The sequence below is a fragment of the Microtus ochrogaster genome (genome assembly GCF_000317375.1).
Source record: "Microtus ochrogaster isolate Prairie Vole_2 chromosome 6 unlocalized genomic scaffold, MicOch1.0 chr6_random_2, whole genome shotgun sequence".
Lineage (NCBI taxonomy): Eukaryota > Metazoa > Chordata > Mammalia > Rodentia > Cricetidae > Microtus > Microtus ochrogaster.
In genome coordinates this window covers 2,262,816-2,277,898 of record NW_004949095.1, presented here as the reverse complement: position 1 = coordinate 2,277,898, position 15,083 = coordinate 2,262,816, and the positions used below count along the sequence as shown (strand labels likewise).

The 15,083-nt window shown below is 41.1% G+C and overlaps 1 protein-coding gene across 1 annotated transcript in view; it reads right to left on the bottom strand.

Annotated features, from left to right (window-relative positions):
• Positions 1-2,913: 2,913 nt before the first annotated feature.
• Positions 2,914-15,083, bottom strand: part of Shcbp1l (SHC binding and spindle associated 1 like) — a 28,898-nt gene continuing 16,728 nt past the window's right edge. Inside the window, exons 7-10 of the mRNA XM_026787579.1 lie at positions 11,798-11,951; positions 9,359-9,609; positions 8,160-8,282; positions 2,914-3,362 (exon numbers count right to left, since the gene is read on the bottom strand). Of these exons, the coding sequence (XP_026643380.1) occupies positions 3,111-3,362; positions 8,160-8,282; positions 9,359-9,609; positions 11,798-11,951 (780 nt within the window). The 3' untranslated portion in view covers positions 2,914-3,110. The remainder of the gene's footprint in view (positions 3,363-8,159; positions 8,283-9,358; positions 9,610-11,797; positions 11,952-15,083) is intronic.

Genomic DNA, 15,083 nt, shown 5'->3' with positions numbered 1-15,083 from the left:
GGAGGGCGCCAGATCTCAGTACAGATGGTTGTGAGCCACCATGTGGTTGCTGGGAATTGAACTCAGGACCTCTGGAAGAGCAGCCAGAGCTCTTAACCTCTGAGCCATCTCTCCAGCTTTCAAATTAGTTCTTGAGGGGTTTGAGGGGGTAGGGTAGTATAAGCTATAGTAACCTTAAATATTTTATCTAGTCAATAAAAAAAAAAGGTTGGTGAGCTTTGCAATGCATTACTTAGTGTTTAAGAGTAGAGAAGAATTTAGTTTTTTTCTAACATCTCAAAGGATGTAAAGCTAGAGGTGTCTTTTTAATACCTTACATTTTTCTAGTTATCTACTAGAGTTCTGGGGGGAAAGGAATCCTGGAAATCTAACCCAGGGCCTAATGCTTACTAAGTCTCTCAGGTCCCCCAGGAAGGCTCCAATATTGGAGGTAAATCACACAATACAGCAGGGTCCAAATTGAAGGACTGCTAACCACCATCTTGGGTGGATTGATTGGGCACGCTTTTTGAAAATCTTTATGCATCCTCTGGTTTTATGGTATTAAGGCATGTTTTCCCAATGAGCTATTTTCCTGTCACAGCATAGGTGCTTTTAGATTCTTCAGTCTGTTATAATTTGTCATCTCCGATTTGCCATTTCCATGCATATGGACACAGGGTTTAGCTGTTTACTTGCATGTTTGAGCTAGTCAGAACTCATCTGTTCTTGCTGTTCTTGTTCATAAAACATCTTTTTGAATGTATTGGGTCCTGCACCCAATACATTCTTCTCCATAGTACAGCTAATGCCACTTTTCCTTAAATTTTAGTGATTTTTTTTATTTGAGCTATGTTTTTCTCTGCTCCCCTCCCTGCTACTTCCCTCTTCAACCTTCTCCCAAGGTCCCCAGTGCACCCAATTTACTCAGGAGATCTTGTCTTTTTCTACTTTCCTTGTAGATTAGATCTATATGTCTCATTGTTGTCTAGGTTCTCTGGGATTGTGACTTCTGGGCTGGTTTTCTTTGTGTTTAAAAACCACTTATGAGTGAGTGAGTACATATGATAATTGTCTTTCTGGGTCTGGGTTACCTCAATGTTTTCTAGCTCCATTTGTCTGGGAAATTCAAGATGTTATTTTTTCTTCTGTCTAGTACTCCATTGTGTAAATGTACCACATTTTCCTTACCCATTCTTCGGTCGAGGGGCATTTAGGTTTCCAGGTTCTGGCTATGACAAAGATTCTATGGAACACAGTTGAGCACATGTCTTTGTGGCAGGGTTGAGCATCCTTTGGATATATAGCCAAAATTGGTATTGCTGTGTTTTGAAGATTGTTTCATATTTGGAGGTTACATACAGTTGATGTGTTGGCTGTTGCCCAAAGCAGTGATCTTTTTTTCAATGAAGTACCAATTAGAGCAAGCAGTTTCAATAGTGGATGGCCTCACTTTTGAGACAAGGTTTTCAAACAGTCCTGGAACTCTCCATAGATCAAGCTGGCCTTGAACTGAGATCTGCCCATTTCTGCCTCTTGAATGCTGGGATCAAAAATGCATCCCACCACCTAGCTCCTCATTGTACTTTTATGTATGGTATTTTGGCAGTTACCACACTACTGGAAAAAGTGAAAGTATTAAACACCAGTTTCAGGAAGTTGTGTTTGAAATGTAGGCTGGATGGGGAGTGTGAAAGCTACCAGTGAAGCTGCACTTAAGATCTGTGCAAGAGGGTTCCCTTCAGATCTGTTCAGATGGCAGGTAGCCAAACAAGTCAGATGTTTGTAGGGGACCTCTAAAGTTGGAATGGGTAATGGACCCAGCCATTGAGTTCCCTCACCAACACATTAAAAGTCTGGATGAGGTCTCAAACAACTTTAAGCCAATGCAAACAACTGGAGAGAATTATGAGGTCATCCTTAAGTTAGAATCTACAAAGGATTTGGGGGTGCATTGGGGTTGCCGTTGCTGTGGAAACTGGCTCAAAGCAACTTGGGGTTGAAGGGTTATGAAGGAAGTCAGTAAGGACTGAAGCAGAAGTCCTGAAGGAAAGCTGCTTACTGGCATGCTCAGTGTTTTCCTATACCATCCGGGACCCCCTGACTGGGAGTGACATCATCCATAATGGGCTAGGCCCTCCTAAGCCAATCATTAGCCAAAATGCTCCACAGGCTTGCTACCTTGCAAAAAGATTTTCTTTATTGAGGTTCAAGTTGACAAAATGGTAGAATGTATGCTTAGTATATGTATAATGCTTAGGTCTTTAATAAACCACAAATGTTCATCAAACATCTAAATTTAGACTCCCAGTGACTGAGAAAAAAATTGTTGATGGGGAATCTTAGTCAACCAATTATCTTAAAGAGGTAGGACCAATTTAGGGCGTGGGCTTTCTGGGTACCTGGAGAAAAACCAGGCAGCCCAAGGTTTATGCTCTCTGGTTCCTGCTCTGTACTGCCGAGCTTGGACTTCTCGTTCTCATTTTGTGAGTTTCTCCTTTATAATAATAATAAGCAATTTGATCTGTATTTTAATTAGCTTGGTTTTTTCTCGATCTGAAATAATTCAACAGATTATCGACAAAATAATGGTCCATCAAATAGTCCTAGTCCTCAGAACTATCACTACATATTTTCTTAAATGCAAGGTTCAATGTGATTTAGATTAAGGTCCCTGAGATCATTCTTGGTTATTCAGGTGAGCCTAATATAGCCAAAATGGTTGGAAAAGGAAAAATGGAATGTAGCCCAGGCTGGCCTCAAACACTTCCCGTAGCACTGGCTGACCTTGACTGTCCTGATCGTCCTATTTTCATAACCCTAGTACTTGGATTATAGGCACACACTACCATGCAGGTTTGTGGTGCTAGTGCTAGAACCCAGGGCTTTATGCCTGTTAGGCCAGCACTTTACCTACTGAAGTACACCCCCAACCCCTCAGCTACACTTGTAGCTAAGAGTAAATTCTATGGCACAATTCAACTTAATGAAGCTACAGTATCTTAGAAAATACATTAAAACGAATAATTCAGTGAAAGCATTTAAATGTTTTAATCTTTGAATTTAAACTACAATTTCTGTGATAAATCATTTATTACATTTCTGAACTATAAAATAGGAACAGCTATGCCTTAGCCAGTGACTATCCTAATATCCCCCTTTAGGTTTGCTTCTATCCTGTTGTTGTTCATTTCCACATTCAGAGTTTGCATGACTTTGGAGAGGATTTTGTCATCCTTTTTATCTCCTGAAGCAGCCCCTTTGTTGAGAGCTGCTTCTGCTACAATAAAGAACTGTTCCGATGGCTGAAGAATGCTCACTCCATAGCCATTGTTGTTGTAGATATGATTGTTAGTCATCTTCAGTTTGGGTGCTGGAAGAACCTGTTAAATTATTGGAGAAAGTCAGCTATTCAGTAATTCTGATACAAAGAAAACAAGAGCTAATAAGACGACACAGGAACTTACTCTGAAGTCACCAGGGTTTTTAAAGCTACAAGAGTTAGTGCCAAACAAATGTGTATTATAGTTTTTATCCAAACTGATACATATAATTCTAGATGGGGATGCAGCCTGTTAATATCTACAGCATAATCAAGCACGAAATGATTCTAGGTAATGTGTTGCAGAAGAATACAATAGGTCAATGTAACAGCATGACTTGATAAAGACAGGCTGCCACCTAAGTGGAATGCCCTCCATTTCTCTGAACAATGATAATGAAGTATATTCACTCATTTCTTGCAGATACAGAATGTGTTTCAGGTTAACATATTACACAGGGGACTTGGATGGGATCTAGTTTACATCGTCTCACTGAGGCGTGAGGCTCAAAGATCTACAGGGATTTTGAATTTTGTTTGCTGTTCTTTGCAATCCTGCCTCTGCTTTCTGGCACGATGCTGCAGTTTCAGCAAGCGACCACACGATGTCAGTGCTGTGCTGTTCTATGGTTACTGTAAGCAGTGGGATTATGTTTTAGGGAGTGGCCAGCAATTTTAGCCTCCCTTTGGAAACTGACCAATTTTCAGGCTTCACTCTACACCTACTGAATTGGTAACCTGGGTGTACCTCTGCAAGAGTGGTTAAGAGTGGTCCTGATACAAGCTAATATTTCTGAACAACTGAGAATTATTTAAGAACAGAAACAACAGCAACAAAATGGAACTTGAGAAGTGGCTCAGTGGTTAAGAGCACTGGTTGCTCTTCCAGAGCACCCAGGTTCAATTTCCAGCACCCACATGGCAGCTCACCCTGTCTGTATGTACATTTCCAGGGCTTTTGACACCCTTACACAGACGTACATGCAAGCAAAACACCAATTGTCATGAAATTTAAGGTGTTTTAAGATATATTAGGCTTTTCAAAATCGATCTTCCATGTACCATTCTTCCTTATCTGACTGATGTTGAAAACCTGCAGGGGGCCAGGCGATGGTGGTGCAGGCCTTTAATCCCAGCACTCAGGAGGCAGAGGCAGGCGGATCTCTGTGAGTTCGAGAGCAGCCTGGTCTACAGAAGCGAGTTCCAGGACAGGCTCCAAAGCCACAGAGAAACCCTGTCTCGAAAAACAAAAAAAAAAAAAAAAAAAAAAAAAAAAAAAAAAAGAAAAGAAAAGAAAAGAAAAGAAAGAAAGAAAGAGAAAGGAAGGAAGGAAGGAAGGAAGGAAGGAAGGAAGGAAGGAAGGAAGGAAGCCTGCAGGGGCATTGGTGGGAGAGGTGGTCTGCTGTAGAATATATTCTGAAAACCCAAATCTGACTTTTATTGAGACAAAGTCTTCCTAGGTAGCCTCAGCTGATTTGGAACTCACTGGTAGACCAGGTTGGCTCCCAACTAAGAGACCCACCTGCCTCTGCCTTTGCCTCCAGAGTAATGGGATTAAAGGTGTGTGTAACCACACCTGGCCAAGAGTAGCCTTTATTCCCGTCCTCACTCCTAGTTTTCCCCACCCCCAGCCCTCCTTCCTCTCCTTCCTTCCCCTCCTTTCTTTCCAAAAAAGGGTCTCCTCATATACCTTTGGCTACCCTGCTATCTATCTGTTATATTATTCAGGCAGGCCTGGAATTCACACTAGTCCTCCCTCCTCAGCCTCTTGAGTGTTGGGATTTATAGGAATACATACTATATTTCACCTCAAAAGTGTTTATCATATTATTCTCTTAATTTGCTTTGTGGTGGGATAGTTGAGACACAATCTCATTTATAACCCATTATGTAGCTAAAGGTGGTTTTAAACTCATGGCCTACCTGGCTCTACCTCCTAAGTGCTAGGATTACAGGCCTGCCCACAATTCTTTATTTGCTTTACTTTCAAAACTGTATTACAAATCTTGCCAATGAAAACTCTTATTACATAAGAGCAAAGTCCACCTACTTTCTCATATTCAAAATTACTTTATGCTGGGCCTACTGGCCTGTGACCTCAGTTACTCAGAAGGCTGATTCAGGAGGACTATAATTTAAGATCTGATTAGGCTATAGATGACCAGGCCAACTGTCTCAAAATATGATGGGGACAAACTCAGTGGGAGTGCTCACTAGTATGTATGCATAACCACAGAGTGAAGTTTCCACTGTGGGGGCCGGGACAGGTCTGAGTCCTATCACCTATCATTTATTTTATTATTTGTATGATTCTTTTTAAAATAGAAATAGCGGCAGTCCTGTCCAGACAACAGAAGAAGCAAGATGTGACTACAATGCTCTGGCCAGAACCTCCACCATGAGGCTGGAATCTCAGAAAGCTAAGGAATGGGCTGGATCCAGCCGTCAAAGCCACGGCTTTAATTCTAGCCATATTGCTTAGCAAATTAAAGACTCGTGGTCTGAAAAAGAGAGATATACTGTAAAAGAAAGATTCAAAGTCGAAGAAAACCTCTAAATGTTTTACAGTGTGTTAAAAATATATTCAGGGGGCTGGAGAGATGGCTCAGAAGTTAAGAGCACTCTCTGCTCTTCCGGAGGTCCTGAGTTCAATTTCCAGCAACCACATGGTGGCTCCAAACCCTCTGTAAAGAGATCTGGGGCCCTCCTCTGGCATGTGGAGGCAGAAAGTTGTATACATAATAAATAAATTTAAAAAAATATATTCAGGCTTGGGAGAGAAAAGAAAAAATTTAAAAGGAGAGTAATTGGATGTGGTGGCACTCACCTTTAATCCCAACACTTGGAAGACAGAGGCAAACAGACCTCTGTGAGTTCAAGGCGTGGTGATCCCGGCATTTGGGAGGAAGAGGCAGGTGGATCTCTGTGAGTTCAAAGACAGCCTGGTCTACAGAGGGAGTTCCAGGACAGCCAAAGATATACAAAGAACCTGTCTCTAAAAGTAAAAGTAAAAAGAAATAGGGCTGCAGAGATGATGGCTCAGAGCTTAAGAGCACTCACTGACTACTCTTCCAAAGGTCCTGAGTTCAATTCCCAGAAACCACATGGTGACTCACAACCATTTGTGCCCTCTTCTGGTTTGCCAACATATACAGTCAGAACACTGTATACATAATAAATCAAAAAAGAAGAAATAGAGATAAAATAAAGCCATGTAAAGATGAAAAATACACAGAGAATCTTGATACTGTATGTTATTATGCTCTCTTTGAATTGTTTGAATGCTGAGGAAGGAGCAACACCTGCTTAAAGATATTTGCTTATAAATGCTGCTGAATTAATCCAAGATAGGTATTTTGAAAACACCTTGACTTCACAATTAAAGTCAAAAGATATGTTACTTTGGAGAAGAGATTTTACTTTTGTTTCCACAGGAAATGAGAGGCTGTAGATTCATCCTGAGTTAAGAAAAATCAGGTTTGATCAAGGAAGACCCCCTAAGAAATCTCTGGTAGGAATAGATGACCCAGATGTCAGAGTTCTACATCCAGAACAGGTTCAAGACTGCCGCCTGAGACCACAGGATACTCCAGTCAGGACTTGATCACAATTCTAAATTTTCTTTAGGTCCCCATAAGACTATCAGCACTCCCAACCAGCAGGAAGTAGCCTGGAAAACTATGCCCACATTCCCAAAAAATGGATTATGGATGTTCTTATTTAAAAAAAAAAAAGAGGGAGAAGTGGTGCAGGACAATTGTCTATATTCTGTCAATTATGTTTTAAACAAACATTGATTGGCCAGTAGCCAGGCAGCAAGTATAGGTGGGACAACCAGACAGGAAGTAGAGGTGGGTCAATGAGAACAGGAGAATTCTGGGAAGAGGGAAGCTCCCTCTGCAGTCCTGTCCAGATACAGAAGAAGCAAGGTGTGACTACGCCACTGAAAAAGATACTGAGCTATGTGGCTAACACAGATAAGAATAATGGCCTAGCCGGGCGGTGGTGGCGCACGCCTTTAATTCCAGCACTCGGGAGGCAGAGGCAGGCGGATCTCTGTGAGTTCGAGACCAGCCTGGTCTACAGAGCTAGTTCCAGGACAGGCTCCAAAAACCACAGAGAAACCCTGTCCCAAAAAAAAAAAAAAAAAAAAAAGAATAATGGCCTAATGTAAGTTATAAGAGTTAATAAGAAGCCTCAGGTAATGGGCCAATCAGTTTATAATTAATGTAAAAAAATAGAAATAGCATTTAAACAAGATTACTACTATTTTAACATTTGTGAAATTAATTTTTAACTAGAGAGAATTACTAAGCCTCCAGGCATACCAGAGGGATTCTTTAGCCTCTGGCTGTGCTGGTGAGGGATATACTGCTTGGGTTGATAGAGATGGGAGGACTTATCCTAAAAGGTGGTCCCATTCCTTGGGGTTAAATACTAGACTCCACAGAAAGGAGGAATTGAGCTAAACATACACATTTAACTACTTATGATTGTGGATGCAATATGACCAGCTGCCTCTGGCTCTTACTGTTTTGACCCTGCAGCAGCTTTCCCCCCCCCCCTACACTGTGTCCTTGAACCATGAACTAAATAAACACTTCTTCCTCTCTTGAATTGCTTTTGTCAGAGTGTTTTTCACAGCCACAGCAAAGGGAACTAAGACCTGACTATCTAAAACTGTTAGAACAGTTCTCCAGTATGAACTAAGGCACACCTTTAACCCCAGCACTCAGGAAGCAGAGGCAGGTAAGTCTTTGTGAGTTTAAGGCTAACCTGATCTACATAGAGTTCCAGACTAGAAAGGCTACATAGTGAGACCTGGCCTCAAAACAAAAATAAAGTGCTAAGACAATACCTTCATGTTAACACCACCTAAGGTGCTTTTGGAACTGTCACTGGTTCTGAGGTTATTACAGTGATGAATCTCATTCCCTTCCAAAATGGCTATGCTCCCAGGATATAGTTCAACACCAGCACCCTGAAATTCAAAGCAAACAATGCAAGTTACAAAATGTTTCCACCTGACAGCAAGAATTGCAAGTGTATGCCACCATGCCTGACATTATTTTTAGTTATACACATGCTTGTTTATGTGTGGACACACACACACACGTATGCTACTGAAGGTGCTCACAGAAGACAGAAGGCGCCAAACCGCCTGTGAGCTCCCTGTGTGGGTTCTGTAGAAGAGCTGACACGTCTTCTGGGAGACAGAACAGTGCACTCTTAGCCATGAGGTAGCTTTCTAGCCCTGTGTCTCCCGCTTACTGAGATGAGTTAATCTAGTTGTGTGGAAAGATAAAAACAGTCTTTTGGGGACTGGTTGGAAAAACACTTGTGTAGGCATGAGAACCTGAATCTAAACCATAAGAATGAGTGGAAAAGCTGGGCATGAGAATGTGCTGTCTAGTCCAGTGCTTCTGTGGTGATACTGGAGGCAGAGAGGAGGTCTAGATCACTGGTTCTCAACCTCCCTAATGCTGCAACCCTATAACACTTTCAGACATTGTGATGACCCCCAAACATAAAAGTATTTCATTGCTACTTTGTAACTGTAATTTGGCTACTGTTATGAATCATAATGTAAATAAAGATCTGATAATGTGACCCTCTCGGGGTTGTGACCCACAGGTTGAGAACCACTGCCCTAGATGCTCAGATGTCAACTAGTTTGGTGGGTACAGCAGCAGTGAACAGCACTCAGAGCCCATGGAAGCAATAACTGAAAACTAATATGTGCATGTACTTGAAAACAAAGCACACAAAGCCTGAGCTTGCACAAACACACACACACACACACACACACACACACACACACACAAATAATAAAAACAAGACAATTTTAATTATAGACACCCTGTTTCAAACAAGGTAGAAGGCAAGGACTCATACCCAAGGCTGTCTCTGACCTCTACACATGTTCCACGAGACGTGCATATGCACACTCACATGCCCAAATATGCACACCACTGTTATATTTTGTTTTTAAGTTATGATCACTCCCAGTTATCACACACAGCCATATAAAGCTATACTGTTTCTAGAAGGGAATACCTGGGCGCCAGTGATTTCACTGTCTGTGATTGTCAACGAAGCCCCTGTAAGAACGCACACTCCTGTTCCTTCACACTTTAACAGGCAGTTTTCCAGAGTCAAGTGACCAGACTCTACTACCACAATGCCATCAACTGTCCCTTGTTGTATCAAGGAGAGCTGCATTAATTTTACATTATCTGCTTTGGATACCACAAAACTGTCATGTGAAGGTTCAGAAGTAATCATAATTTCTTCTCTCTTTCCAACTCCTGATGCAGAGACAAAAACAAATTGTAACCCAATAATTTAAAGTTCTTTAGTGATTCAATAATATGTTATTTCTGTTATTTTTATCTAGTTTTATATATAGACACACATATATAATACAACACATATATACAAATATTCACTCTTAAATGGCTATCTATAAAGGGATCTTGTGAATTCACATATGAGTGAATGTATGTAGCTGTGCTCTGTGCATGTGGAGGCTAAGTATCTTCCCCCACTATTCTCTACCTCATTGTCTGAGAGAAGGTCTATTGTTATACATGGAGTTCACAGTTTCAATTAGACTATCTGGCCAGTAAGTCTCCAGGGTATAGCCGACTCCACTTCCCTAGCTCCAGGGTCACAGACATACCCCCCTGCCACCCCTAGTTGTGTGGGCACAGGGGACCTCAGGACCCTCTTGCTTGCATAGTGAGTCCTTTATCCTCTGAGCCATCTCCCTGCCCACGCCTATAAAATAATATTAAGTTGGTGACTTGATATTGAAATCTATATTTATAACCAGTCTAACTACACTTACAATATTTATTCAATATAATCATCTTACTAGTTATAATAACAACAATTACAAAATTTCAAAGTTTCACTTTTAACCCAAGCTGTCCTGGAACTCACAATGTAGCCCAGGCTGGCTTTAAGCTCATGCCTTAACTTCCTAGTGTTGGGATTATGGGCATGAGGTAGACACCCAGCTTCTAAATCTTACACATTCTCATGTAATCAGTAACTGTGTACAAATGTCTAAAACACAAAATGCACTATATCTAACTTGCTTTCAAAACCATAATTAATGACCATAACAATGGCTCAGCAGGTAAAAGTACTTTGCTGTCTGGCCTGTTGACCACAGTTCTATCCCTAGAACTCTCATGGAGGAAGGGAACCCATGGGCAGTGGTGGTAGAGCACATTTTTAAACCCAGTACTCAGGAGGCAGAGGCAGGTGGATCTCTGTGAGTTCGAGGCCAGCCTGGTCTGCAAGAGCTAGTTCCAGGATAGGATCCAAAGTCACAGAGAAAACCCAAACCAAAACAAAAAAAACCCCAACCAACCAACCAACCAACAAAAAAACAAGAGAGAGCATCTAACAATAAAAGTTGCATACACACACACACACACACACACACACACACACACACACACGAGACAGAGAATCAGATTATTCATACCAATAATTTTGCTCTAACCAAAGCAGTTGTCCAAAATTTAACATCAAGAAAGCTACATCTCCACTGTGTAAATGTACCACATTTTCCTTTCCAATCTTTGGTTGAGGGGCATTTAGGTTGTTTCCAGGTTCTGGTTATAACAAACAAAGCTGCTATGAACATAGTTGAGCACATGTCCTTGTGGTATGATTGAGCATCCTTTGGATATATACCCAAAATTGGTATTACTGGACCTTGAGGAAGGCTGTTTCCTAATTTTCTGAGAAATCGCCACATTGACATCCAAAGGAGCTATACCAGCTTGCATTCCTACCAGCAATGCAGGAGTGTTCCCTTTACCCCACAACCTCTCCAGCATAAATTGTCATCAGTGTTTTTGACCTTGGCCATTCTTACAGGTGTAAGATGGAATCTCAAAGTTGTTTTTATTTGCATTTCTTTGAGTTTTAAAGTACTTATGCAATTCTTATTACCCACATTGTTTGGTAAAATACTGTTATAGTGAAGATTTGCTTGAATTTTCAAAACTCATAGGAAGAATGTAAATTCGTTATTTTCTTTTCACCAGACACTGGGAATACTCCTCTTTCAAAGTTAACAGGACACAAATTTAGGTACAAATATACAGAGGAGTATAAAATAATGCGATGCCTATTGGCTGGAGTGATAGCACACTGGTAGAGGGCTTGCCTGAGCAGGCACAAAGCCCTTGGTTCAATTCCAAGCACTACCAAAAAGGAAAATATGATGAACCACTGGGCATCATGGTGTACCAAGTAGTTCCTGTCACTCACAAAGCTTATTCGGGAAAGGCCACTTGATCCCAAAAATTTGAGATCAGCATAAGCAATATATGGTCTTTGCTGTAAAAGGCGCATAGGGATTTTTGAGAAGGACAAGCTGTTCTGGTTCCTGGTTTCTTGATTAAATATGCTTACCAGTACAGTCTGGCAAGTCTATGTTGCTGTAAGAAAAACTGCAAGGGCTTGCCTACTAACCCTGTATAGTGATGTCATCAGTCAGCAAAGCAAGATTTGAAGCTTGATACTCTCCTGGGAAAATCACTACTATATCTCCACTGTAGCAATTGTCCAAAGCCAGATTCAGATCATCGTGCTGCTGGAGAAGTGTGTCTGAAGACAAGTTCTTTACCTGGAAAGGAAAAGGAAAGCAGTGTGCCACCTGAATACACTTCCTGGACACATCATGTTCTCCAAAAGACTTACCTACATAGTATGTGTTCATCTGGTGACCAGTACCATCCTGTCACTAAATCAAGGATGACATTTTCTTCATAATCACAAATGATTATTCCTCTATCAGGGCTGGGTATGGATCACAGGCCAGAAGTCATTTTCTATATTACCTTGAGCATTGAGATTAGGTGAATGGTCCAAGGTCAAGCCTTAGACAAAAGGCAAGGGACACTGGACCCTGTGCTTTCTTATGGATCAACCACCCTCTGCTGCTGCTGTGACCACCACCTCACCTTCTTCTCCTCCCCCACTCTCCTCCTTCCTGTTCTCTGTTGTCATCTGAAGGCGTAAGTCACAAACAATGCCACACCAGTTTGGAATTATGATTAATAGGGTGGTATTTATTTAAAGGGGAGAAAACTTACAGATCACAGTCCCAGACAACATCCCTCTGCGCAATCAGGAAGAAGTCTAGTCGCCGGAACCGGAGCAGGAAGCAAAGAGAGCAAGAAGGGAAGTAGCCGCTTTTTTAAAGGGAGAGAGACCACGCCCCAATGGGCTGGTATCTCAGCGGCTATTGGCTGGAGGAGCAGAAGGACCTCCCGCAACAGTCATCTTTTTTCCTCTCTTTTTAAATCAAAGTCTCCTTAAGTAGCCCAGGCTATCCTGGAACTTGAGATCCTGTCTCATGTTGAGATCAAGACGTGTGCCACTGTGCCTAGTTCTACATTTTTTTAAACATTTATTTAGTTGATTGTGTGTGTGTGTGTGTGTGTGTGTGTGTGTGTGTGTGTGTGTGCACATGCATGAAAGCATATGTGTCAAGGACAACTTGTGGCTGTTGTTTCTCTCCAATAACCCTGTGTGTTCTGGGGAACAAACCCAGGTTGTCAGCGCCCTCTCCTACTGAACCATCTACAGCCCTGCCTTGTTCTCTTTAGCTCAGAATAATCTTCTAATTGTGGGGAAATGATCACGTTTATAAATTGACAATTCTAGAGTTACAAAGAAAAAGTACTAATGCTTTGCATTAAGGATAGAGAAGGAACTTCATTACTTATCATAAAAAGCAATGACATTTATTTATCCATTTGTTTATTTATTTATTGAAATAGTAACTTGACATGGGATTCTCCTCTGTATGCTGTGAATATCATTAGTTAGTGAATAAAGAAGCTGCTTTGGCCTATATTAGGGCAGAATAGAGCTAGGCAGGAAAACTAAACTGAATGTTGGGAGAAAGTAGGCAGAGTGAGAGATGCTGTGTAGCCACCAGAGGAGAAAGAGGCAAGCTATTAGTTAGAACCTTGCCGGTAGGCTACAAACCTTGTAATAAAATATAAAGTAATAGAGATGGGTTAATTTAAGATCCAAGAGCAAGCTAGAAATATGCTTAAGCTATTGGCCAAAGAGTATTGCAAATAATATAGTTTCTGTGTGATTATTTTGGGTCTGGGCATCCAGGAACTAATGAGCAGCCTCTGCCAACAGTATCTCACTCTGCAGTATTAGCTGACCTGAAACTTTCTGGGTAGATCAGCCTGGCTTTGAACTCACAGAGATCCGCCAACTTTTGTTTCCTGAGTTCTGGGATTAAAGATATGCACCACTGTTGGAACACTGTCCAATAATGGAGACATGTTCATATGAGATTTCTGAGTATTTGAGAGAAAACTCTAAGAAAACAGACAAGAGTTTTGTCCCTTCAGTTTCTTCCAAAATATGGACTTGTCCTTGGCTTTCATGCCCCTCAGGTGTAGCGGACAGGAGAGCGTTCACTTCAGATTATTCTTAGAGCTGGCTATTGTTACTTGTGTATATGCCTCTATGGAAAAACATGTCTTGCCATGTGTGACTTGTCCTTGTGACTGTCATGTGACTCTGCTTAACCCTCAAAGCATTGTCTGAGGCTCTAAATAAGGCTGGCCATTGTGTGATACGTCAGCCCACCTCATTTATTGGCTCCACCCTTCTAGGTCCCACCACCAACTGGAGTGGTAAATACACCACCATACCCAGCCTATTTATTTATTTATTTATTTATTTATTTATTTATTTATTTATTTATGTTTTTAAAGATAGGGTCTTGTTGTATAAACCAGCTGGCTTTGAACTCCCAATCTTCCTGCCAGGCCTTTCAATTGCTAAAATTATTGATATGTGCAATTATGCCCTGATATAATTAACTTCAAATACAGAATTTGGAAACTAAAACTATATTCTAAAAAAAAAAATCTACTATGTTCAGCAGTGGTGGTGCATGCCTTTAATCTCAGCACTTGGGAGGCAGAGGCAGGTGAATCTCTGTGAGTTTCAGGCCAGCCTGGTCTACAGAGAGAGTTCCAGGACAAGCTCCTTACCTACAGAGAAACCCTGTCTCGAAAAACCAAAACCAAAACAAACAAAACAAATGAAGAAGAAAAAAATTCAACTTGTAAATTTTTATCTTGAAAAAACTTTATGTAGATATTCTCTTCTAATATTTCTTTATGTGTACATTAATTTCCAGTAAATCATATCATCATCTACTGTATGCAGTTTGGAATTCTCTCTTTCTAGTCCTAGAAACTGAACCCAGAGCTTCCCTCTATCAGGTGAATGCTCTTCTGCTGAGCTACACCCCAGCTTTCTTTCAGTTTTTCAGACAGGGCCATGCTAAATTGGCCAGACTGGGTTGGAACTCACGATAACCCAATGAGGTCCTGAGCTTGCTCTCTTTCTGCTTCAGCCTGTGCAATAGCTAGGATTACCAACATGTGTCACCAAACCTGACTCACTATTATGTAAAGCCTAAATTCTAGTAAGTATATATTATGTTATAGATGCATTATAAATTCCTCATACACATATAAAAGAAACTATTCAGGACTTGAAAACTGAAATAGAAACAATAAAGAAAACACAAGCCAAAGTAATTATAGAAACAGAAATCATGAGAAAAAAGATCAGAAACCTCAAATGCAAGCATGAACAGAAGAATACAAGAGATGGAAGAGAAGCCCGGCGGTGGTGGCGCACGCCTTTAATCCCAGCACTCGGGAGGCAGAGGCAGGCGGATCTCTGTGAGTTCAACGCCAGCCTGGTCTAG